Source organism: Ostrea edulis, chromosome 3 (genome assembly GCF_947568905.1).
Source record: "Ostrea edulis chromosome 3, xbOstEdul1.1, whole genome shotgun sequence".
Lineage (NCBI taxonomy): Eukaryota > Metazoa > Mollusca > Bivalvia > Ostreida > Ostreidae > Ostrea > Ostrea edulis.
The window spans coordinates 61,325,622-61,352,755 of NC_079166.1; the positions used below are offsets into that span (position 1 = coordinate 61,325,622).

The window sequence follows — 27,134 nt, forward strand, 5'->3', positions numbered from 1 at the left end:
ATGGAGATCCTATGGAATTGTAGCCCTATCCCGAAAACGTCAGAATAAAAAAAAATTGGATTGGGCTACATTATTGCAGCTAGAATAAGCTAAGCTCATCTCGTCTGGCTGGTGTATATTTTTAAACGCCAGTCAAAAACGGGATGGATTATTGTATGGCGTCCTCCGTCCGTTAGTCTGCACGGACCTTGTAGACAAAATGCAAAATTAACTGTAAGCTCCAGGATATTACAAATTGGTACATTTGATCACCATGATGAGAGGAAGATGCCTAATGTTTATCAATGTCAAAGGTCAAGGTCGTGGTATCACTTAGTAGGGAAACCTTGTAGGCAGGATACAGACCGAACCGCAAGCTCCGGGATCTTACAAATTGGTAAATTTGATCACCATGATGAGAGGAAGATGCCTAATGTTTATCAATGTCAAAGGTCAAGGTCGTGGTATCACTTAGTAGGGAAACCTTGTAAGTAGAATACAGACTGAACTATTGGGGTTAGGGTCATCAAACTCGGCACACAGCACCTGATGCCTAATGTTTCTTAAGGTCAAAGTCATAGTAGAAAAACCTTGTTTATTCATTTCGATATTCAGTCACTTGCATATTGCTTTAATTCTTATGTATAAATTGAGGGACCAGACAGTGCTGATACATGTATCTTGTCAGTTGTGAATTTTGCTTCAAGGAAATGGGGAGGGGGCATCAAATTCTTTCAATAACGTTTTGAGATCAGTCTATTATTGTTTGAAAAATTGATTACTCTAAGTCCCAACCTGATGTTCTGCTTTATTTCTTTCTGACATGTACTACCACTTCTGTGTAGATGGAGCATTTCCTCAACACTGGCATTCCAAATATTTCTGTCATCCATATACCACTCAAATATCGCCCCTCTTACTGGTGACTGAGAAAAACCGGGGCCTGCCATCTTGTTTATTCAACATATCGCCCCTTTTTACTGGCTGACAAAAACAGGGCATGTCACTTTGTCTATTTAGAAGAATACCTCCCTCTCCTCTTTCAAAAATGTAACCATGAACACAGCATGGTTTTGTATTTAACACATGTATAGATCTACAAACCCTTTAACATCATACTATAACATCTACACCCATGTACAGTACAAAACATAGATAAACACATATCATGTAGTAATATCAATTTATTTTCATCAGGAGTTATCAATCAGGTAATTTAAATCTAGTTGTTTAAAGTTTGTTTGTTGTTCAAACCACTTGGCCACAGTCAATACTTGTCGGTCGTGAAAGTTTGGTCCTACAAACTGAAGACCAATAGGAAGTCCTGACGGTGAAAGTGAGGCTGGGACAGTGATGGCCGGAACTCCTGTACATAAACAGTATATCATTTTTAATAAATCATTGATTTTGGCAAGAGTATCTTTTTCCATATTGCTGTGCATTATACAAACAAGACCGACATAGATGACAGATAAAACGAAAGCTTGCCAAGTCTGATCTCAATTGAATTTTAGATTATCTTTTGTTGTTGAATACAAAAGTTGAGATTATGAAGAATTATATTTACTGTTTACAATATATACTGGTTAGTATTGTCTCTACAAAGTAACTAAAGCTAAACTCTTCCAGACTAACCTGCCATATTGATGGGCTGGGTGAAGACATCTTGTTCCTCTGCCCTGGTCCGATTGTCTTCCTTAGTGAACCAGGAATATGTCGGGGCCTCAGTGAGGGTCGTAGGAGTCAGGAGTATGTCCACCCCTCCCTCAAACACCTTCCTAAAGTCCTCAGCTATCAGTCTCCTCACCTTCTGGGCTTTTATGAAGTAATCATCATAGTTCCTAAAAAGGATAACCATAATAGTTCAACCCCAAGCAGCCACTCTTTAGCCCATAATGAAGCAACTATTTGGTTTTCTAAAAATACATAATGTGACTACAATACCCGGTCCCTATTAGATGCCTTGTACATACATGTATAAACAGTAAATTGTACTCATAAGAGACAATCAAAAATAAATATATGACGATAAAATCGGTCATACTATTGAATTGAGATATTATTTTCATGTGTTAGCCTCATGGCCACAAGAATTGATTGAGCTTGATTTTTCTGAACTTTGACCTTCTGAGTGTGCCTGTTTTATTTACCTCCTCAGTAAGAAGAAGTTGCCGGCTAGAATCCGTCCTCTGACAACATTGTTGAAGCCCTCGTGTCTGGTGACTGCATACAACTCTTCTGTAGAATCCTGAACGTTTGCTCTGTGACCTGAACATTCAAAATACAATATTCTATACTTATTTGAATATAGATACTAAATACATAGAAATTCTAAATATAAACATATAGATTCTAGATATAAACATACAGATACTAAATATAAACCTACAGATACTACATATAAATACAAACATATGACTATACTTCATTACACCTCACAATGAAATGACATTTATAGAAGACCAGCACTAAAATAAAACATTCCATAGTTAAACGCAGTTATAGCAAACCTCCAGGAATAGCGAAAAAGAATTCATTATACAGTAAAACACGGTTATAGCAAACCTTCAGGGTTAGCAAAAACTGTTTGTTATAACCAAACTTCTTTATACAGTAAAACACAGTTACCCCAAACCCCCAGAGCCAGCAACAACTGTTTATTATAACCAAACTTCATTATACAGTAAAACACGATTGTAGCGAACCTTCAGGGCTAGCAAAAACTGTTTGTTATGACCAAACTTCATTATACAGTAAAACACAGTTACCCCAAACCTCCAGGGCCAGCGAAAACTGTTTGTTATAACCAAACTTCATTATACAGTAAAACACTGTTACCCCAAACCTCTAGAGCCAGAGAAAACTGTTATAACCAAACTTCATTATACAGTAAAACATGGTTATAGCAAACCTCCAGGGCCAGCAAAATAGTTTGTTATAACCAAACTTCATTATACAGTAAAACATGGTTATAAGCAAACCTCCAAGGCCAGCAAAAACTGATTGTTATGACCAAACTTCATTATATAGTAAAACATGGTTATAGCAAACCTCCAGGGCCAGCAAAAACTGTTTGTTATAATCAAACTTCATTATACAGTACAACATGGTTATAGTGAACCCCAAGGGCTAGCAAAAACAGTTTGTTATAACCAAACTTCATTATACAGTAAAACACGGTTATAGCGAACCTCCAGGGCTAGCAAAAACAGTTTGTTATGACCAAACTTCATTATATAGTAAAACATGGTTATAGCGAACCTCCAAGGCTAGCAAAAACAGTTTGTTATAACGAAACTTCATTACACAGTAAAACACAGTTATACCAAACCTTCAGGGCCAGCGAAAAATATGTTTGTTATAACTAAACTCTGTTATATTCAATAAAATTTTCATTATTTTCCTTTCATATAAATATCACTTTCACAATAAGCATGAATTCAATATAAAGGTGTTCACTATGAGCGTGTTTAACTGTCAATCAAAATTCATATTAAATACATGGAATGTACATTGCAGATAGTGCACACTAAACTCAAATATAAAGTGATATACATTTGTTTCTTTTGAAAGATTGCCATTTACAAAAAACACTTTCAATATATCATGAGTGTTTTTGTCTTGGACACATTTGACTATACCCGACACCAGTCCTCCTTACCGTATTCTATTCCGTCGTATCGTGACATGTTGGATGCGACTTCAGCACAACACAGCACACCGTAACAGATAATGGAGTACTGGGTATGGGGGAGGGAGACCTGCGTCACTTTGGCTCCGGCATTCTCAAACATATCAGCCGCACGACGCCAGGCATCCAAAACACACAGTGATAAACCAGGAGCATGATACTCCTGTAATACAATATATATACATCTAATACATTGTAGCTGGGATAAACATGGTTTTCACCCATCCATCCTTCCCTATTTACCCCTCCTCTCTCTCCCTTATCTGTCGTCCCATGAGGATCTGGGTTAGAAAAGGTCTTCAGTACCCCTTGTTTGTCATAAGAGGCAACTAAATGGGGTGGTCCTTTGGATGAGACCACAAAAACTGAGGCCCCGTGTCACACCAGGTGTGGCATGATAAAGATCCCTCTCTGCTATAAGGCCGTAAGCAACGAGCATAGGCCTAAATTTTGCAACCCTTCAAAGGCAATGGTGATGTCTCCACATGAGTGAAAGATTCTTGAGGGGGACATTTAATAACATACAACCAACCAACCTTATCTATCCCTTACTTAGCCCTCAAACACCCATCACATTTCAAAAATACACACAATTCAAATGGTATCTGAATCTCCTGCAGAATTTTTCATAACAATTCTCTTTAATAAATTCTTTTTAAGTAACTCAAACAAAAGAACAAATACAACACTAGTATATCTGTGAATGTACCTATTTATAGAACACATACATGCCAACTTTCCCGATTTGTGCGGGATTCTCCCGATTTGAAGCAGTTGAAAAGGCAAATCCCGATATCCCAATCGGGATTGCAAAAATACCACAAAATCCCGATTTTCTTAAAATATCTCCCATTTTACGACAACAAACCCCCATTTCCAACCGAAATTTGAAATCCCGCGTCATTTCTGAACTGGCCAATCAGAAATCGGGACAATAGTCAGTCATTGCTGTTTACCTGTGTCGCATGGTATCGGGGTGATGTAATTTACCTGGTCTGCCTGTGTCGGGGTGCTTATTGGACAGTGCGAAGCATGTTTTGATAGTAATTAATCGGGAAGACAGATTTCAAATTGACATATCCTTTACACAAACGTGAATGACAACGATAATAGTGCCACCACCAAACAATCGGACATTCCCGATTTTTTGCCTCTCGCTGATAGCATCCAAAATATGCAATAAGGTACGTCAAATATATGTTTTTCCAGCTAAAATAATATAGGCTATCCGAATCTATCTGTCTATAGCGATGTATTACATAGTCTATATAGTGTAGTATTCAATAGACTTTGTGATGCGTAATTCGCACAAGTCTGTACTGAATTTTATATTAGCAAGTAGCCTTAATTTACAAGTGAAAACGTATATTTTGATGTGTTTTTTTCCTGGTAATTATTTCAGATGTTATGGGTGCAAAGGTTTTGTTTGCAAACTTCATAGCAGGACAGATCACTCCTTTTCTGGTTGCAATGCAGATTGTTCCGCCAGACTCTGCAAGCCCATGTTTACAGACAACCAAGATCACCTTTGTAGTCGTACCTAACTGCATGTGCTTTAATTCAAATTTTGATATATAGACCAGCCAATGTGTATATGGTGTAAAAGGATGCAACTTTAAGTATTATTTGATAATATGTATGTGACTTGTTGGAGAAGATTTTTTGCTGAATAGATGCTTTTAATAAAAATCTTTCAAAGTGGGTTGTTTTTTTTTTTATAGTTTTGTTAAAGTTAATGGTCAAACACACTTGATGTTGTGTTAATGTATGATACATGTATAATGATTAGATTGATATTTTATTTGAAAAAGACAAATATTTATTCATGGTAAAATGTCGTGAATTTTGAGCGTTGAAAAAAGGTCGTCGCGCGCAAAATCCCCCATGGGGATTTTCAAAAGTTGGCATGTATGAGAACAACAAACCTTGGCAATAAATAATACAGGGACAATTTTACAAAAACAAATGAAATGAAGAACAGAAGATTACACAGTTAGTTATTCTTTGAGTCAATATCCAACCATCTTGCTTTAAACTGTCAAATACATAGGTAAAACCATCAAACCTATACCCTTGGAATGGCCATATGAAGGTGTTTAACACTAATGTCATCAGGCAATATAAACTCCTAAACAACATACCTTTGGGATACCTATATGAAGGTCTTTAACACTAATGTCATCAGGCAGTGTAAATTTTTCCAATGGATCTGTTACTGATGTGGCATCTCTTACATCATGGCCTGCTACAGCATCTGTTCAAACAGAAACACAGACTTGAAGTCCATGGATTTTTCAAACTACAGAAAGTAAAACTCCATTGATTTTACAAGATACAGAAAGTGAAACTCCATGGATTTTACAAGACAGAGAGTGAAAGTTCATGGATTTTACAAGACAGAGAGTGAAAGTCCAGGGATTTTACAAGACAGAGAAAGTGAAAATCCATGGATTTTACAAGACAGAGGGTGAAAGTCCAGGGATTTTACAAGACAGAGGGTGAAAGTCCAGGGATTTTACAAGACAGAGAAAGTGAAAATCCATGGATTTTACAAGACAGAGAGTGAAAGTCCATGAATTTTACAAGACAGAGAAAGTGAAAGTCCATGGATTTCACAAGACAACAGAATGCACACGGACTGGAATTCAACAGATTTTACAAGACTGATGCTTATTAATATGTTTCTACTGATGGCAGTAAACTGTAGTGTTCCTAAACTGTGTCAACATACGGAGTAAACCGCTAGCTAGATATAATCCCTACAGTCCATAGCTAGATATAATCCCTACAGTCCATAATCTTATCACCTTATCAATATCACAATGGAAATCCTCTCTACCTGCAAAACCTTTATCTGATGACTTGCAACTTCTGTCTTGGACGTTATGCTTTCAGTCTTATTTGTGCATGTGTCTATGTTTGTGTGTAATCAATGCTCCTTTATTTTTAAGTTGTTGCTACCTCATGTAAAAAGGAGCAGATCAAGGAGCTGATTTTAATCAGTGTTTAGATTGCAATTTATTGTATGTGTACTTAATAATAATAATAACTTTATTGCGAAAGACATACATCTTATAGCATTATAACAAAATTGAACATGGATAATAATTACAAAGCTGAAAATAAACGGCCAATTCTTTCAAAGACATCTAGCATACAATAGTATATAGTAAATACACTAGTATAGTGATAGTAAAAAAGGAGAATGACGATACAAATTACATATTATGGACTGTTCTTAGTTCAAGAGCTCTACAGATAAATTTCCCCAAGTTACAGAGTTCTTTAACATTGTTCACACTTAGTAGTTGTATAAATTTGAACATGGAGGGTTTACTCCAGTAATACTTCTTCACTAATTTAGCTCTAATCTGGCAATATACAGGACAGACTAACAAAAAGTGGTATTCATCCTCAATTTCAGTGATACATGTTTTACAAAACCTTTTTTCACGTGGTACATTTTTATGTCTGCCAGTTTCTATGGATAAATTATGTGATGATAGCCTTATTTTGGAGATACCCTTTTTGTACAATTTAGGAATAGATTTTTCTAGGTAATATTGCAAGCAAAAATTATCAACCAAATGTTTGTAAATAGTGCATTTTGATTCATACTGCATGTTGCTATGTAAATTTTGAATAAAATGATCCTTCAATCTTTGTTGTATTATTGGCAAACAAACATGGCTATTTAAGTTATGTTGATCATGCCACATATAACTAAGTCCCAAACAATCAAGTTGTTCCTTGATAAAAGTAACCCAGTTACGATTTGTGTGCTTTGTATTTTCACAGATATTGTATAAACATTCATATGCAGCATTAAGTATACAATTTTCAGACTGCAATAGTTTAAACCAAAACTTGAACATTCTCAAAATACGAACATAATACAATGGTAAACGCCCTGTTTCAAAATTTACCATGGTTGTATTAGTGTTTTTACGAACACCAAGTGCAAATTTTAAAAAATCCAGATGAACCTTTTCAATGTCAGGTGCTTTATGTAATCCCCACACTTCACATCCGTAATTCAAAATACTACAGACATAGGTATCGAAAAGGGAGAATAAGGTACAATGATTTAAATACAATTGTTTTATAGTTGATTTAAGGGCAAATAATGCTTTGCGACCTTGTGATGCTAACTGTTTCTGCGTTACCAAAAATTTACCATTAAAATTAAATAAAACGCCCAAGTAAACAAATTGATCTAATACTTCTATACTTTCATCTTTATACACCCATTTTTCATCTGTGCGAATCTTCCCACCATTTCTAAATACAACAATTTTAGTTTTTGCTACATTAACAACTAAATCCCATTCATCTGTATAACTTTGCATTGTATTTAACATATTTTGTAGTTCAATAACTGATTCTGCAAGCAACACCATGTCATCAGCATACATCAAAATATAAAGACTTAATAACTGTAAATCAGTCGGATGATTACCTTTTTTGATAAATTCAATTTCAAGGTCATTCACATACAATACAAAAAATAGGGGAGACAACACTTCTCCTTGTAATAGACCAATGTGATTTTCAAAAAATTGTGAAATGTGACCAGAGAATTTTACACAGGTTCTAATCCTACTATACATGGAGCGAACAATAGTAAGCAGCTTCCCTTGTATACCGTAGTGTTTTAATTTTCTATACAATTTTTCCCTGTTAACTGAATCGAATGCCTTCTTATAATCCACGAAGCAACAATATAATCGTTTTTTGGATTGGAGTGATTGTGTTATAAGACAATGAAGCGCAAAAATTGCCTCCGTAGTACCTAGCTTGGGTTGAAAACCAAATTGTGCATCTGAAATAATATCATACGAGGCTGCCCATGAGACGAGTCTTCTGTTTAGTATGGAAGTAAACAATTTGCAGAAACAACTAACAAGACTTATTCCTCTGTAATTATTTGGATCGGAAGGATCACCTTTTTTGAAAACAGGCACAATAACAGCGTCAGACCATTGTGTTGGAAAAAATCCTGATGCTAAGATTCGATTAAAAATAATATGCAAATATGGTACAAAAAATTCTTTAAATTCCATGAAATACTCATTCAAAATATAGTCCAAACCATGAGATGTCCCCCGTTTTAATTGATCAATAGCTTCGGATATTTCTTTCTCGGTAATTTCCATATCTAGTTCATTAAAAACTGTAGGTCCCGTGTCTTCCACATTAGAATAATCTTCTGTGGGAACAGATGTAGCTAAATCTTTAAAATGAGTGTGGAATGATTCTAAGTCTATTGGAGTATTTTTTGGCTTTCTTTTTCGGAAATGTTTGTAGAATACTTTTGGGTTTTGTTTACGGAGATGTTGGACAAAAAGATATTGGGGGCCTTGGTGGGGGTCTTTGAACACTCTTGTACATATTTACTTTTTGTGTAAAAGCATGATTCATTACAAGAAGTGTTTCTGAAACAATGATGCTCCCATGCAGCAGAAAAGTTTACGAAGTATGTCATTTCCCAAAGTCATGAGGTCAAACACTTTAGTACCACAGGAAATGTTTTGTCACAGGGAATATACATGTGAAATATGAAAGCCCTATCACCATCCATTTAAAAATGATGGCCAAGGTGAAAGTTTTTGCAAACAAACAGACAGATGGATGGATGGACCAAAAACTATATACCCCGATTACGGTGGCATAAAAATATCAACCTACTGAATATGAGACTTGCATCATCCACACTTCTGGTCAGTATTCCCGGTACATCAAGGGAGTTAACCAGTGGAATCAGGCCGTGTCTGGACAGGCGTCCGTAAGTTGCCTTGAAACCTACCACTCCGCAGTATGCTGCAGGATTCCTGGTGGAGCCCCCTGTATCGGAACCAAAGGCCCTGTAGAGATTACAAAGTACAGGGCTATCAATTCAATGATACATCTTATGTTGACATACTAAGTTTGCCTAACTACATGTATATACACACCTTTATAATCACACCAATTGTTAAATGGACAAATCTGTACAGTCAAGCCTCGTTATCTCGGAACTCGAAGGGACTGATAATTTTTTTTTTAGATATCCGAGGATTTGAGATATCGAAGGTAAAATACTACAGAATAAGTGGTTGGGACTTCCGAATCATTTCGATATATCCATAGTATTCGAAATATCGGTGTTTGAGATACCAAAGTACAACTGTATTTCTGATAATCAAATTCACTTAAGTATGAAAAAGTTCATAGATCTATTTTTCTCTACGTGTAGTCATGTATAAAATTTTGTTAATAGATACATATATAACTGCAATAATTATCTCTTATATGATACCCAAAACATGTTCCAGTTGCTATGGCTACAGCACTGCCCCCTGAGCTCCCCCCGGCGATGTGCCAGTCAGCTGACCCTCCCTGTTCCTCAGAACCTCCTGTGTGTTGTAACTGACAAAAATTGTAGTTCCAGGGATTTCTTACTGGTCCAAATATACTGTCTGTGCTTCCTGATCTATTAAACCAAAAACTGGTCATCAGCATTTTATGGGGAAAAAAGGATTTGTTCTTAAAATACTATTAAAGAGTATGGACACAGTTTTGGTACAAAAAAAATTATTTAGATATTTAACTGAAAATCATAGTATTTGATTGTGTAAAATATAGAGCAACAAAATATCAAAATCTGATGCTAAGATGTATTTGGGACATCTAAACTTTTCATTTTCAAAACAAGGCGTGAGCTTTATCTATGTTTACATGTCACATGACTCAACTATCAGCATGGCCCAAAGTTGATGGCTTTGGTGAAAAATGTTGAGTGCATTTGACATACTTTTTAGAAATCTTGGGAGTTCTCACCTCCGCATGTGGTTTCTTGACTATGACATACATGTTCATAAACACGATTTTGGGAGCCAGATTTTATGTACTAAATACAAAGTATGTCTGCCTATAATCCTGTGTAAAAAATATCTTAATTCACTTATTTAATATGAAACGTTTCTTTTTCTATAATAAAACATGTCAATTTCATTTGATCAAATATTGTGCCCATGCCTCTTTATCATGCAATAGTAACTCTGTTATATATACTGATCTTCATTACTCTTCCATCATATATCAAGCATTATTAACTTATTAACTTAACTTATGCACAGGATGATCAGGGGACAACTCTTGCTTTTGCCCACAACTCACCCCATAGCAAATTCATCCATGTTAGTTTTGCCAATAATAACAGCTCCCTCATCCTGTAACCTTTGAACCACAGTGGCAGTGTATGGAGGTACAAAATTACTGAGCATTTTGGAGGCACAAGTTGTCCTAATATCCTTTGTACAGAAGTTGTCCTTAATTGCAAATGGAATTCCACCAAACTTTCGCCATTCTTGATGACGTCCTGTAACTGAAATAACAAGAGGCCCATGGGCCACATCGCTCACCTGAGTCACCTTGGTCCATATCAGAAGATTTTCCATATCTATTTGCATGTAAAACCGTAGTCCCTATTATGGCCCCAAACCTACCCCTGGAGGCCATGGTTTTTGCAAACTTGAATCTACACTATGTCAGAAAGCTTTCATGTAAATGTGAACTTCTTTGGCCCAATGGTTCTTGAGAAGATTTTTAAAGATTTTTCCTATATATTTGTATGTAAAACTTTGACCCCCTATTGTGGCCCCATCCGACCCCCGGGGGCCATGATTTTAACAATTTAGAATCTGCATTATATAAGGAAGCTTTCATATAAATCTCAGCTTTTCTGGCTCAGTGGTTCTTAAGAAGAAGATTTTTAAAGATTTTCCTTATATATTTGTATGTACAACTTTGATCCCCTATTGTGGCCCCATCCGACCCCCGGGGGCCATGATTTTAACAATTTAGAATCTGTACTACCTAATAAAGCTTATCTATAAATTTCATCTTTTCTGGCCCAGTGGTTCTTGAGAAGAAGATTTTTTAATGACTCTACCCTATTTTTACCTTTTCTTGATTATCTCCCCTCGGAAGGCGGCCTGGCCCTTTATTTTAACAATTTAGAATTCCCTTTACCTAAGGATGTTTTGTGCCAACTTTGGTTGAAATTGGCCCAGTGGTTGTTGAGAAGAAGTTGAAAATGTGAAAAGTTTACAGACGGACGGACAGACGGACAGACAGACGCCAGAATACGGGTGATCAGAAAAGCTCACTTGAGCTTTCAGCTCAGGTGAGCTAAAAATTTCCCAATTTGAACATGATCCTATTAGTAATGACTATTTGAAAGAAAAGAGATCTGCTGTACCCTAAGTTTTGTTTTTTTCCAGAATTCAACTATTTCATATACAGTGTATTTCTGAAAACATACAAAAATGATTTAGAAATAAAGAAATTATTCCATAACGATATCAAAATATCACATATATTGATAGATCATAATATGTGTAGTTAAAAAGTATGTTCTAACTTCTTTACTTACCATATTCAGACCACAGTCTGGCCGATTGCACAGACTCTTTCCTGCACTGGTCAAAGTTTTCTGTCACTATGAAGTTCAGCTCTTTTATTTTCTTTGCTCTAGCAATGCATTTCTCACATAACTCTGCAGCTGATACTGAACCATCCTTCAGCTTGCTTATAACCTGCAAGTAAGTGTGAATTGCTTATCTTGGTCAGAATTAGCAAGCCTTACTTCATATATAAGCAAGCCTAGTGTTAAATCTAAAGCAAACTAGCATGGCACTGCAGCATGCCCTTTTTGGCTGGCACCATGCCCTTTTTAACTGCGCCATGCCCTTTTTTCTCCATATATATTTTTTAAATATCTGTTAACATAAACATTTGTTTTTTATTTCACAAGGTTGATTGAAAGTTTAAAATCAAGGCAGCAGGTATTAACTTTAAGAGGCTAAATGGTCATTCTATTACAGTACTATCATAGTATGACACAATGAAGGTGCCCAAAATTATCTTGCTGTGACAAAAAGTGCCCTTTTGAACATATGATGTGTGCCCTCTCTAGATCCTAGATTTAACATTAAATCCTCACTTCATATATAAGAAGCTTATAAAAAGGAAAACATTATCAACTTTTAAACTATAGGAACTTGCCATTCACTAATCTATCTTGAGGTCCGGATAGGGCCATGTGCAAAAGCGTAATAGTGCGTTTCTCAGGGCTCGAAATTAACATATGCCCATCAGTCCGTGACTGGTTAAAAGTCTGGCGGACTGACTGATATTTGTTTTAGTCAGTCCGGTGGGACTGATCAAATTTTTAAAACGTCATTCTGGAAAATACTTGTATACTTGTGAATCTTAAACAAGGATTTGGCATCCCTCAGTTCTCTGTAGATATCAGGCAAACCTGATTAATACATACATGTATAAATCTCACATAGGTATTACAATATTGTCTAAGGCATATTGTAAAAGAGTCAAATTACATATTTCATTTTAATAACATGAACAAAATATGTTTAATTAAGTCTGGAAAATTCTGGTGGACTGGTAAATTTTTCTGCGAACTGGTTGAAATTATACCCCATCTAAATCCGACTGGACTGGTGGCATAAAAAGTTAGTTTCAACCCCTGATTTCTTAAAACGCGCTATCACACAACACGTCATCGCACTATCACACGCGTACAACGTGTTAGCTCAACAGTGCGATCACGTGTTGTGTATTAGTGCACAGGAGTCGGCCATTTTATCAATAAAATAGAAATACATGTATATGAGAAATGAGCATGAATACTACCACTGAGCTTTGCGAGCTCGCTACGCTCGCGAAGCTCAGTGGTAGTATTCATGCCCATTTTTCATATATTTCTATTTTATTGATAAAATGGCCAACTCCTGTGATTAGCGTGATGGCTTGTTGTGTAATAGTGTAACAGCACGACAGCGTGTTGTGTGTTAGCATGATAGCATGTTGTATATTAGTGTAACTGTGCAATGGTGAGTTAGCTTGACAACACAACGGCGTGTTGCGTTTTAGCGTGACAGCGAAATGGCGTGTTGTGTATTGGCGTGATAGTGCAATGGTGTGTCAGCGTGAAAGCGTGTTGTGTAATACTAGCGCGACGGGGTGTTGTGTTTTAGCGTAATATCGCTTTTGCACATGGCCCTATCGAGACACCATATAAATCACAGAGGCTCGTCACGAATTGACCCTCTCTATTCTATATTTACCCATACGTAAATATAGAATAGACGATGTCAAATTTCAATAAGAGAAAAATTTCGTGACGAGCCCGTGTACTAATCTCAGCGCAATTCGTCGGGGCTGGGTATTTGGACTTATGCCTTTTTCCAGAACTGCCAGTCCATATATTTACCTTCGACGAGATTAGCCATTCACCAGTGATACTGTACGAAGAGGAAATTCGGAATCAAAGAGCCAATAGAATGAGGAAATTCGAATTCGAACCCAAACTTATAATAAACAGCAAAATTTTGAAATAAGCAAACAATGTTGATTGGAGATATATATTTACTTTTTAAAACCTCCACAGTAAATGCAAAATTAAACAGAATACAAATTTTATATTATGATCACCTCTCGTAAAGTCAAGGAAAGCATGACATCCGGAATATCTACGCATGCGTCAATGGGAGACTTTATTATTTCTGAAAATTTGGAGCGGATCACTATAAAATATACCGCTTTATGCTACGCTTCAGGACATACGTAGAATTATTCTAGCAGATTTCTAAAACAAGGAATACAAGAAAAACTTCACTGACCCACCCTTGCGGACCCATTAATGATTTAAAAGATACACTCGATTTTAAAGAGCTGTGATTTTGTCACCAAAAAGTGAATTAGATCTATATATTTCAGCAATAACACCAGTATTTAATTATTTCAAACACTTTTAAACCTCAAATTAATTACGCATACTAATGTGTAATTCTCGTAAACCTATAGTTAGTCTTTATATTTAGTACTTTACTGTAACTGTATAAAATTGATAAAAAAAAAATAATAAACCAAAAAACCACAGGAACATTATAGACTTGAGTAAGTCTTACTGTGCATTGAAGACGACCCATACAATGTTTCATTTATGCTCTTGAAACTTTATTTGATTTTCCTTCAAAAGATTTATTTTTCACATATTTGCCATTGGGGATTCGGATAATTTGTTGCAGTTACAACAAATTCTTCATGATTGCCCATTTACTTCTTTTTCTATATTCATCGTCTAATTTCAAGCAGATCTGCATCGTGGGCATCGAAACGTCCATAGTTTACATGCATGCCTGGTTGCATTTTTTAATTTTATTTTTTTCTTCTTCATAATTTATTCTTTTTCCATATTCACATAATCATCAGTAATAATAATGAAGATACATATTAATCATTTTATACATTCTCACACTCTTTCACACTACTAGTTCAGCATTATTGGTTGAATACTTCTTATTCTAGGTTACAGATCAAAAATAGTTTTCCAGTTTTCCCAAAGTCTGTCTAATTTCAAATCTTCACATGATTTAATTGCCGTACAAAATTTTCAACTTTGTATTTGAAAGAAAGATAATGTATTAGCCCAGTAATATGAGGAATTTTGTTTTGTTTTGAACAATTGAAAACATATTGTTTGGTATACAAAATTATGAAATTAACAACTTTATTACACAAACTGAGAGGCGTTTCACCAAAAATAACATTACTAACATTAAAACCAATTCTTTTTGATGTTTTTCTGAAAATATGCTTGCTAAGATTATTCCAAAGTGCTAAAGTATAAGAACAAGATATAAACATAAGTTGCATTGTTTCTACATTTTCTTTACAAAACGAACAACAATCATCTGAAATTATACTGATTTTCTTGGGGTAATATTTCGTAGGAAGAAGCTTATAAAGAATTCGGTACTGCAACCACTGAACTTGGGTATCAATACATGTTTTAAAACAAACTTTAAATAGCTCTTTGACAGAAGCATTGCCTTCTAAATGTACAGATAATTCAGTGTTCCATTTTTGAATTGATTTGGGTATGAGATCATTACTATTTATCATATCATATAACACTTTGGAATATTTATCATTCAACAGTATAAATTCAAAGTAAAGAGGAATAAATGGTGTACAATTTTTTTTTAACATCTGATCTCTTAACAGACACAACAGAAATATAAAGATTGCACTAACATGGACGCCAGAAGGGAAGAGGAGAACTGGAAGACCAAGGAATACCTGGCGAAGGACAGTTGAAAGCGAAAGGAACAACCTCGGATGGACCACTTGGCAGAGAGCTGAAGTCGTGGCAGCGGACAGGTCAAGATGGCGAGGGATGTTGGCCGGCCTCAAGAGTCCATAGGGCCCAGAGAGGATAGGTATGCATCTCAACAGGCAGTCTTTAAAAACTTAGATATAGTACTGGTAATACTGTTGTATTGCATTGTACATACATTTGCTAGTCTCAATTTTTTTGAAAAATCTTGTAGTAATAAAAAAATTCCATCTTCATATAAAAAGTCTCCAATTATTTTCACACCATGTTGATACCATGTTTTAACATAAATGTCTTTATTACCAACACACATATTTGTATTATGCCATCTGGAATAGAACTGAGTTTTTGCATGGAATATTTTTCATCCATTGCTCACATCATCGCCAACCATGATTGAAAAACATCACGCCAAAATCATTGATATGGTTTATAATAGTATAGATATATTCATCTCCAAAATCTATGTCAGGTTGCATTTATTCGTAACGTGTATTCTGATATAATAATAATCCATCTATTTATTTTAGAGCATGTTCACATATATGTGATCAGCCGTGCGATTCAGGTTCCAAATTTTAAAAAAATGACACATATGCCTAATTGTAATTGCACATTGAAAATTTTGTGGTATTGTCTTCCATAGACGATTATAAACTTATTTTATTTCCACTCTCTACCAGGGATCACGGGGCCTCCAAACCTCTGAATACCTTTGAAATGGATGGGTCTTTGTCATGAATTTATACATACATTACTAGCATTGATTTAGGTAGATCTGCCTGTACAAAGTTGGTTAGATATACCCGGTAACGTGCTCGAGATCCTTACTACCAGTTTCCTGCAGTTCATATACTACCGACATTTCCCCCCCGTTCCTTCAACACAACCATCCAAAATTTTCCAGGCGTTTCTCGCCATCGGTTCAGTACAGTTAAAATCACCCGTCTCTCGGCCCCCACCTTCACAAGATCGTGTTTGCGTTTTACAATGACGCATTGCGATAAACCCGAGTCATCCCCTTAAACAGTTTCCTGAATGCCCTTGTTGTAATGTACGGATATTGTATGTATGCGTTTAATTGCCGGGGGAACACGAAAAAACAAACTTAGGGAGCCGGATGAACAACTTGTATTAAATAACTCTATAGTGTTGATACATGTAATCTTAAAAATTCAATTAGGAAATTATTTGTATATACTACATTACATATAGTGTATATGCACTGAAAAGAATTAGTTTAACTTGGATAATTTTTGTAAGAAGTCGGTCATGTGTATAAAGCTAGAATCGACATTTTCATATGAAATCTTTCAATCTCAATTACCTAAAACTAAACATTGGTAAGCTATGCGCATTAATTGGCTGCCACAGTACCATATGACATAAACTATAAATATGGCGTGTACGTACTGTATTAATTAGACAACAATTCAATAAAATTTAACGATGATTGTACATACAATATGGACATTTATGAGTATTTAATATTCATTTTTATATAAATATATACATATTTGATATGAACAATATATGACACTGTATTTAACTAATGCATGTCATGCAATCACTTATGTATATGTATACAACTTATTTGTATGTATAAATTTTAATGCTGCCCGTTGATTGGGAAAATAGATATGTACATGTATACATGTAGTCTCATCAGTGTACAGCTGTGAATCAGAGGAACTCAGTAGTGGTACATCCTCTATCTCCCCGCTCCGTGTCAGCCAGATTTATGTCACTAATTTGTGAAGTGTTTCTATGTAATCCTGTTTGATTTTGAGCGATTTATATGTTTTCCTACTCGATATTCTGCCTTTAGCCTAAGTTCTGTGGCTTGGTACTCAGACCACTGAGCTAGCAGTGGGCTTATATTGATTTGAAGTTTTGTATTTGCCGAGAATAACTGGTATAAAAGCCGTGTATTATAATTTGTAAACATATTTACGTTAACATGGCGTCTTCTCTGGACCAACTAAGGGAACTAACTACGGTAGTGGCGGACACTGGGGATTTCGCAGGTAAGTAAAACTATCTAGAGGGCGTGATTTCTGGTATAAACACCATCACCATCAAATGCTAGCTAAGCTACGTGCATGTATCATGAGTCATCATCACGAGCGGATCCAGGATTTTTTTTCCGCAGGGAGGGTCGGGTTGAAATTTCGGTTTAATTAAAAAAGTTTAACTAAACCAACCCTCTTAAAAAACAAAAACGTAAAAGGTTTAATTGAATGAAAATCTCAGAATCCTACATCTGGTGATGGGGTGTACGTGGGGATATCCTTCGAGAAGATCAATGGTGCTTAAATGCATGGAGGTGGCAATTCATTGGTTAAAACTTAAATTTCCACTAAACATTTTACTAATTGTCATAGAAAATGGAGGTCTAATTTAATTACAAAAAGGTCATCCATATTAATTCTAGTTTATGACTTTAAGCAAAGAAATACTTTTCTAATATGTGGATATATGAGGAAACTATAGATTTGTGTATTCCATTGAAATAATCATTTAAAAAACACTCTGAAGTTACATACTTGAACTTACATACTTTATTAAAAATACATCCAAAATACCTAAGGAATTGAACATTCAAAAAAATCAAGAAGGGGGTACTGGAAGTCCTGTCCACAAGCACCTGAGCTGCCAGATGGATTCGAACCATGACCAAAAGGAACTCCGGCATACAGTGACAGCGGTGTAACTGAGCTAAACTAATTTCAAAATATCAACCAGGTTGTCAAAAAGAAGTTGCCTATTCATTTTTTAAATTTAATATTATAATTTGGGGGGGGGGGGGTGAATTTCGACCCTAAGGTAATTAAGGGTGCCATTAAAATTGTAAATTGTAAATTCTTAAGATTGTAACCTATCAAACTATCCCCCCCCCCCCCAAAAAAAAAATCTTTGGGGCAGGCCTGCTTTGATTACATGTAGGCCTATAATTTTAAGGGCTTCCAAGAGAATCTGCACCTGATGGTTTAATGCTGACATAAGGTACATGTGAATTTTATTTGTCTTCATCCTGTGAATATATACAAAGCTTAAACAATCATAATTTTACGATAAAGTATCTTTTAACAATTTTCTGATAGAAAATAATTAACCCATCGGTGTAGATTCAGTTGATAGCGAGGTCCAAAACACACTTCTTTATATCATATGTTGTCAAACCGATCATCAATGTGGACCCCCCCCCCCCCTCCTCCCCACCACATTTAAACATATTCAAGGTATTTGAGGTCAAAGATGACAAAAGAAAACACCTAATTTAATTACAAATTATTATGCGGAACAGGTGTGGATCCGGAAAATTTTCAGCGGTGTAACTTTTGAACATGTATGTACAAATTTATACATATTGGTGTACAATAGTTAGTCAAATCAAGCGCACCTGTATCAATGCTTATTTGCACTGATAAGTGGGTCAAAGGTCAAGGTCAGTAGGTCGTTGTAAGTGACACTGTGGGAAAGGTTGGTTTCTAAATACGAGGGCATTCTAGATATAAAGGTTGAATGCAGAGGCCCATGGGTTGTGCCTTGGACAGATTTTATTTTCGGTTGAAGTACACTTAAATGTCTTATGATCCGCTCCCCTAATGTTACTTTAACCGGGAATTTTATTTTTAACAGTTTACTAAAGTATGGTTTATTATATGGTACCAATGATAAGTTAGGGATCCAAGGTCAAAGAGGCGAACAAAATTTAACCTGTAAATGTCAAAATATAGAACATCCACGATCTAGAAATTAATGATTTCTCCCCAACTATGTACTAAACAATTGACGTCACACTTTCGTGAGAGAAGCACAGGGAAGGCTGAAGGGAAAGTTTCTGCTTTACTTTTTCCTGAATTACAAGTTAAACATCATGTCGGATAGCAAAAAGCGAGCAGTTTCCACTCTTGACCAACTTAAAAACATGACTACCGTGGTTGCTGACACTGGAGATTTTGCAGGTAGGTATAGGTTGTGAAGCGTGCGTGTAACTTTCTCATGGCCAGCTGACTCGCCGACATCAAGGCTTCTTTGTCATTGTTACGTTAATTGATACGCACGGAAAGTTTTTTATGTCGTATTATTCATACAGCATTTTTTTTGTGAATTGCACAAGTTCGCTATTGTGTGGAACTTTCGAGTTGTCACCCTCATAAACCCCGGCTTCCACTGAAGGCGCGGATCCTGAAGTTTTCATACATGTAGGCCTAATTCTACAAATTTTAAGATTTTTATTCCACGATTTACTGGCCCATATTTTAACTTCTCCTTCACTACATCTGTTTATCTGTCGATCAAGGTTTATTAGCTTAATTAGTCCCTAACAATCAGCTCTTTGATCATTTATGTTGCTTTTTCAGCCATGGCCAAATTTAAACCAACAGATGCCACAACTAACCCCTCCCTTATTTTGGCTGCTGCTAACATGGAAGCCTATCAAGGACTCATCACAGATGCCATTGACTACGCCAAGGGTGTGGGAGGGTAGGGGTAAAATATGTCTGCGTTAATAGAGGCTGTTTATGGTAAATCAGGTCTCGGGTTCACGTGAAATTTTGCAAGCACTTATTCAAACTTGATTTATTTTGCTCTGTATGTAATTAAAGAAATTATTTATATACTTTTTTTCTTTAAAATGATAACGTTAAATATATCTAATTCACATTTTTGTGAGTGTTCGGCAGTGGTTGTACCAAACAAGTTTATGACACTACAGTACCCGGACACAATGTGTTTTCATTTTCCTATTTTTAAGGTCAAAAGATGCTATAAAGAATATCATAAATTATTCATATGAAGATCTTTGCTGCATTTAAACTATATAATTATATACATGTATAAATAACTGTAACAGGAAGGGAGAAAATGCAACGGACCAGACCGGGATTCGAACCCGGGCCCCCTGAATCTCTAGTCAGGTGCTCTACCAACTGAGCTAACTGGCCACCGGCGATCGAACCTGGCTGACCACTACATAACATTATTGGTGTTTGGCAGTGTTTATAATATGATATGGCATTATGCTATGCTAATGTTGTGGGGAATTAAGACCAGTTTACAAAGCTGTCTATAGAATGATGTGTTAATCTAGAAGGAAGTTTGTGGGCTACATGATTTAAAGGGACTGGTTCACATTTTGGGGGGGGGGGGGAGGGGGGTTGAAAAAAAATTCAATTTTGATGTTGGAAATTAAAATTATAACTCATTTAAAGTTGTTAACCAAAATTTGGACCTTCTTAATGCAAGTGTAGTATGGTAGTTAGGGCGATACAGACCATGATGGATATCAGCTTGGATATCTCAGTGGTTTGTCCACTGAGCTCACCTGACTACCGTGTTCGATTCCTGGTCCAGCCATAGATTTTCCTCTCATACACTACAGTTGGTGCTGTTGACCACTCCTGGACTTCAGGTGAAGTCCTGCCAGGTGCAAAAGAATCTGGGTTGTATGTCTGAGTGTGAAGACATTCAAAGAGGGAGGAATGTAGTGGTCAGATGGGTTTGACCGCTGATGGCCAGATAGCTCAGTTGGTAGAGCACCTGACTGAAGATATAGGGGGCCTGGGTTTGAATCATGGTCTGGTCCATTGCATTTTCTCCCTTCCTGTTACAATTGGTGCCATAGACGGTGATAGCTAGACCAGTCCCTGGAACTGCCAGGGGTTAAAGAATCTTGGTTGTGTGTTTTTGAGGGCGAAGACAAATTAAAAGAAGGAGGAATGTAGTAGTTGGGGTTAATATACAGACTGTGGATATCAGCCTGGATAGTTCAGTGTTTAGAGCACCTGACGAGTAATGCAGGGTTCTGCATTCGATTCTGGTCCAGTCTGCATTCGATTCTGGTCCAGTCTGACATATATTTTCTCCTCTCCTATATTATACAAGAATAATTTTAGCTTTCACTCTTATTTTTTTTTAAACAAGACTGGATTCTTTTTATGTGTACAAACACATTATACTGAAATGTTGATTTTGTAATTGAAAGCTTCCTAGTTTACAGCCATAATTTAAAATTTTAAATGGTAAATTTTACCTCAAGAATACTTGAAATACATATATGATGAATAGAACATACTAAACTTAGATTGATAACCATAATTTTTCAAAATTTTGTAAATACTAACATTCAATCTTTGTTTACACTACAAATAATAAACTCTGTAAAATGAGCATCTGTCCTAATGTATAACCTTAATTTTTTTTATGAAACCTTTTAAACACATTATTAGACAGTGGATTTTGGTGCTTTGAAGTGAGAAACAAAATTTGGGGGGAAACCGTGAATCATGCAGTCCCCTTTAAACCACTATAGAAATATTAGTACTAGCTGAGAAGTATTTCAGGAGGTTTCTGATCATTTCTGGTTGCTATGTGGATTTCATGTGTTTATTTTTTAACTTTTTGTAGGTCAATTGATGAACAAGTTACAAATGCAATGGATAAAGTTTATGTAAACTTTGGATGCGAAATTCTAAAAATCATCCCTGGTCGCGTGTCAACAGAAGTTGATGCAAGGTAAGTTATGTAGATCTATTAATAGAACAAATTGATAATTGAGGTAAAAGCATTTTCCAAGAAACATGATTTTCATCAGCAAAGGAAGATATGTATATTTCATTCAAAGAATTACCTTGTGCATGCAAATGAAATTTCATAGGATAAAAGTGACATGTATGTGATTTTAATGTAGAATAGTTTTACATTGCTATTGTGGCATCTTTGACATGAAATACAGATGGTTATCATAATGTACAGTCTTTTATTTGTAATGTTTATTTCATTACTGTGAAATCATTTAATTACGGTGCGGTGCATATTTTTAATCACTATGTGTTTATTCCGTGATTGTGAATTCATTTCATCACTGTATGTACTCCATTACCACCAGGTTGTCCTTTGATAAAGAGGGATCCATTACTAGGGCTAAGAAGCTGATTGATCTGTATAAACAGGCAGGAATACCCAAGGAGAGAATTCTCATCAAGTTGTCGTCAACATGGGAGGGGGTGGAGGCTGCAAGGTACATACAACCTTCCATAAACAAAATATCTGTTAGACACATTCCGGTAATTAAAGTTAGAGTCTGCCCATGGAAACATCAGGCAGTGGGTATAATCTAAAATTAAAATCAAATTTTTAATCTGATCCCAAAATGTATGTTGCTACACAATGGACAGAGGTAACTTTCTCTCCCTCCTTCTATCCCAATTTCTTCTCTCTTTTCTTTCTTCCCTTCTCTCCCTCCTAACTCCTTTTCTTCTCTCTCTCATTGCCTTTCTTCTCCCTCCCTTCTTTTTTCCCCTCCTCCTATCCCCTTTTGCTCTCTCTTTTTTGGGTGTATTTAAGGAACTACTAGATAATTGCCTCCTCCATAGACAACCTCTCACATGTTACTTCTTCGACAAAACTATAACACAATACTTTATTTCTCTATGATTCCAGAGTGTTGGAGAGTGAATATGGCATCCATTGTAATATGACCTTACTTTTCAATTTTTATCAGGTAAGTTGACTACCTTTAAAAATCATCAGTCATTCATCAAGGGGGGTAACTCTTTCAGTTTTACTTTTCTCCTCTTTTAGGCAGTGGCCTGTGCAGAAGCAGGGGTGACATTGATTTCTCCATTTGTGGGAAGAATTTTCGACTGGTTTGTCAAGAACACAGATCAAAAGACCTACAGTATGCTTGATGATCCTGGTAGGTTTCCCAATAATGTAAAAGTTGATATGGGAGAAATTTGTGTGATGAATGCATGGAAAGTATCACTTTTTCACTGTGGTATATGTAGATTAGGCAATAAAGGTACAAGTTACATGACTGCATAGAACACTTTACAATCAGATGTTGTAATTTTCAGTTAAGGTATGCAATGTATAACGAAAGGATAATGAACTAGCTGCAATAATGTAGCCCTCTCGGATTTATTTTTTTATTGTGACGTTTTTGGGAGAGAGAAAAAAGTTTGAGAGGGCTACATTATTGCATCTAATAGAGTAATTTTGAATGATTTAAATCAAAATAAATGTTTATTGTTAAATAATTATGAAAGTGAAGTAGATCAAATTCACATGATTGTTAGATTATTAGAAGCAGACTTTTCACTATTTAGCTCACCTGAGCCGAAGGCTCAAGTGAGCCTTTCTGATAAAAATTTGTCCGTTGTCTGTCATCAGCGTAAACTTTTCACATTTTAATCAAGCTCCACAACCACTGAGTCAATTTCAACCAAACTTCACAAAAAGTATCCTTGGGTAAAGGGCTTTCAAGGTTGTTTAAATAAAGGGCCATGCTCCCTTCAAAGGGGAGACAATCACAAAAATGCAAAAATAGGGTGGGGCCATTTAGAAATCTTTTTCTCAAGAACCATTTGGCCAGAGGAGCTGAAATTCACATGAAAGCTTCCTGACATAGTGCAGAATCAGGTTTGTTAAAATCATGGCCCCCAGGGGTAGGCTGGGGCCACAATAGGGAATCAAAGTTTTACATACTAATATATAGAGAAAATCTTCCTTCTCAAGATTCATTGGGCCAAAGAAGTTTACATTTACATGAAAGCTTCCTGACATAGAGCAGATTCAGTCTTGGCACATTGTAAAGTGAATTACGTGTGTGGATCAAAGGATCAATTTTACTTTGAATGGTATACATGCTCTAACTAAATCTAATATATTGTTTGGTCAGCTAAATGCATTTTTCTTACCTACCTACCAATAGATTAAAATGATGTTGCATTGGGGAAAGAAACAATATTTTATCAATATTTTAAAGACCTTATCAAATATAGTTTTTTTTCCCATCACTGTACTCTGTACAAACTGACTGATGAAATATATTATGTGCATTGTACTTTTACATATATAATACTTATAGTGGGCTTTTCCGCGGGTCTGAAATTTGGAGATTGCTAGCTTAAATTTATGCTAATAATTTTAGCGGAATAAATTTTGGCAGACAAGGATGAGTTATCTCTCTTGCGAATACTAAAGGCACAATTGGGTGCATATTTGACAAGTAAATTTTGACGGAAAGCTATTTAGCCACTAAAATAAGCCAAAATTATCACCCCGCGGAAAAAAACCCCTCTCTATGGTACTTAGTTACTACTAAGGCTTTGGTAGGAACTGATTTGGTATATGGCTCTTTAATTTTTAGGGGTTAAAAGTGTGACGAAGATTTACAATTATTACAAGAAATACGGCTACAACACGGTAGTTATGGGCGCTTCCTTCAGAAACACAGACCAGATTCTGGGACTGGCCGGATGTGACCTCCTTACCATCTCGTAAGTTGTCTAAATGACACACACGTCTCGTAAGTTGTCTAAATTACACACACATATCCTGTATGTTTTCTAAATGACACAAACATCCCGTATGCTGTCTAAATTACACACACATCTCGTATGTTTTGTAAACACACACATCTTGTATGCTGTCTAAATTACACACACATATCCCGTATGTTTTCTAAATGACACACACATCCCGTATGCTGTCTAAATTACACACACATCTCATATGTTTTGTAAACACACACATCTTGTATGCTGTCTAAATTACACACACATATCCCGTATGTTGTCTAAACGACACACACATCTCATATGTTTTCTAAGTAACACACACATCTCTTATGTTTTCTAAGTTACACACACATCTTGTATGTTTTCTAAATGACACACACATCTCGTACATTGTATGTTGTCTAAATCACACACACATCTCGTATGTTTTCTAAATTACACATCTCGTATGTTTTCTAAATGACACACACATCTCGTACATTGTATGTTGTCTAAATTACACACAAGTCTCATTTGGATGATACTTTGCCTTGTTAAACTAAATATTAAATGTATGTTTTTAATGTAATTAGAAATATCAGCCTTTAATCTGACAAAGAATCATTTAGCGACACAACTAAAGTTCTTGTACATTTTTTCCTCCTGCTACAGCAAATTAATACCACATAAAAATGTGGTGTTATATAATCACAAGTAATTAATATCATTGCTTCTATTTATAGACCTTCATTGCTGGATAAATTACAACAGACAACGACAGAAGTCAAGGCTTGTCTAACGCAGAAACAAGGTTAGCATGTTACTATTTTTGTTATTCAGCTTTTTTGTTTTTCTTGTGTTGAAAGAAAGCAGTTAATTTTGAAAAAAAAAAGTGCACAGGTGAAGTGCATGTAAGAAATGCTCATTATTCATGTGAATAAGGTTTGTGGTACAGTTTCATCTATTTTAATGGCTCCCAATTATTGGTGTCCATTTGGTGTGTGGAGCAGATTTTACTCATGCTTTTGAAGTATCTAAAAAAAATGGCTTTGGACAAAATCAAATTGGGAAGAAATTGGTTTCAATGTGACTGGGTGAACATATCACACTGGAAACATTGCGAAGATGCTGGAGACAGTATTTAATCTCTTGTATTCTGATGATTTTAGTCAAAAAGTAACCACAATCTGATTAAAATCAGATCCTTTGATCCGCACAAGTAGATCGCCACACAAGGATCAGAGGATCTGATTTTAGTCAGATTGGAGTTATCCTCCTTATGTAGATATGAGTTTCTGCACACACTTATAATGTATTGTATCTGAATTTTAGCTCAGAACTTGGACATTGAAGAGGTGACTGTAAATGAGAATAAGTTCAGGTGGGAAATGAACGAGGACCCCATGGCAACAGAGAAGTTAGCAGAAGGCATCAGGAAGTTTGGAGCAGACGCCATCAAACTTGAAAATGTGCTGAGGGACAAATTGCTGCAGTAATTCAGGGGGAGATCTCAAAATTCAAATGCCCATGCCATTTTACCATACCTATTGTGATTTTAAACTGTTATTAAGTGAACCATTGATTGATTGTTAGTGTGATGTGAATAACCTAATGGTAACTATTGTCTCTATGAATTACACATTTTTTTCATGATTATCATAAATATTCATGTATACAATTTAAGAGCTATTTAGTGTTGTTTTTTTTTTTAGATTTTGATTTCTATTTATACAGATGATGAAATATAACAGACACTACATATGAATATGTTTGTCGAAACAATAAAAAAAAAATGATTACAATTGTTTTGTACCATGTATTACACTGTATGATATATTTTAAAGTATATAATCATATCATATATAGGAAAATTCTAGTAAATTGTATATTTTGAATTTGTTTGTCTTTAAGTATTAGAGTACATTCATGTCTGTCATGCCAGGAATCCCGTGGGGATCCAGGTTACATGGAGATCCAGGTTGGAATGGGT

General features: G+C 35.7%; 2 protein-coding genes across 4 annotated transcripts; one reads left to right on the forward strand and one right to left on the reverse strand.

Moving 5' to 3' along the window:
- Nucleotides 1-1,148: 1,148 nt before the first annotated feature.
- Nucleotides 1,149-14,220, reverse strand: LOC125674255 (glutamyl-tRNA(Gln) amidotransferase subunit A, mitochondrial-like). Of its 2 annotated transcripts, none has more exons than XM_048911383.2 (10): nt 14,168-14,220; nt 12,087-12,249; nt 10,829-11,036; nt 9,969-10,142; nt 9,359-9,534; nt 5,812-5,924; nt 3,641-3,833; nt 2,130-2,247; nt 1,615-1,820; nt 1,149-1,345 (listed from the first exon to the last, which is right to left on the reverse strand). In XM_048911383.2, the coding sequence occupies exons 1-10, from the start codon at nt 14,189-14,191 to the stop codon at nt 1,173-1,175; spliced, it is 1,548 nt and encodes a 515-aa protein (XP_048767340.2). In that variant the 5' UTR covers nt 14,192-14,220; the 3' UTR covers nt 1,149-1,172. The 2 variants fall into 2 exon arrangements, with proteins under 2 accessions (XP_048767340.2, XP_056014404.1); XM_056158429.1 differs by lacking the exon at nt 14,168-14,220 and adding an exon at nt 13,947-14,018.
- A 3,243-nt stretch (nt 14,221-17,463) lies between these two features.
- On the forward strand, nt 17,464-27,039 carry LOC125674256 (transaldolase-like). 2 transcript variants are annotated; one of them, XM_048911385.2, is made up of 9 exons: nt 17,464-17,881; nt 20,222-20,345; nt 22,269-22,376; nt 22,750-22,881; nt 23,304-23,364; nt 23,445-23,559; nt 25,015-25,144; nt 25,888-25,955; nt 26,477-27,039. In XM_048911385.2, the coding sequence occupies exons 1-9, from the start codon at nt 17,815-17,817 to the stop codon at nt 26,638-26,640; spliced, it is 969 nt and encodes a 322-aa protein (XP_048767342.2). In that variant the 5' UTR covers nt 17,464-17,814; the 3' UTR covers nt 26,641-27,039. The 2 variants fall into 2 exon arrangements, with proteins under 2 accessions (XP_048767342.2, XP_048767341.2); XM_048911384.2 differs by lacking the exon at nt 17,464-17,881 and adding an exon at nt 19,613-19,822.
- Nucleotides 27,040-27,134: the final 95 nt, after the last annotated feature.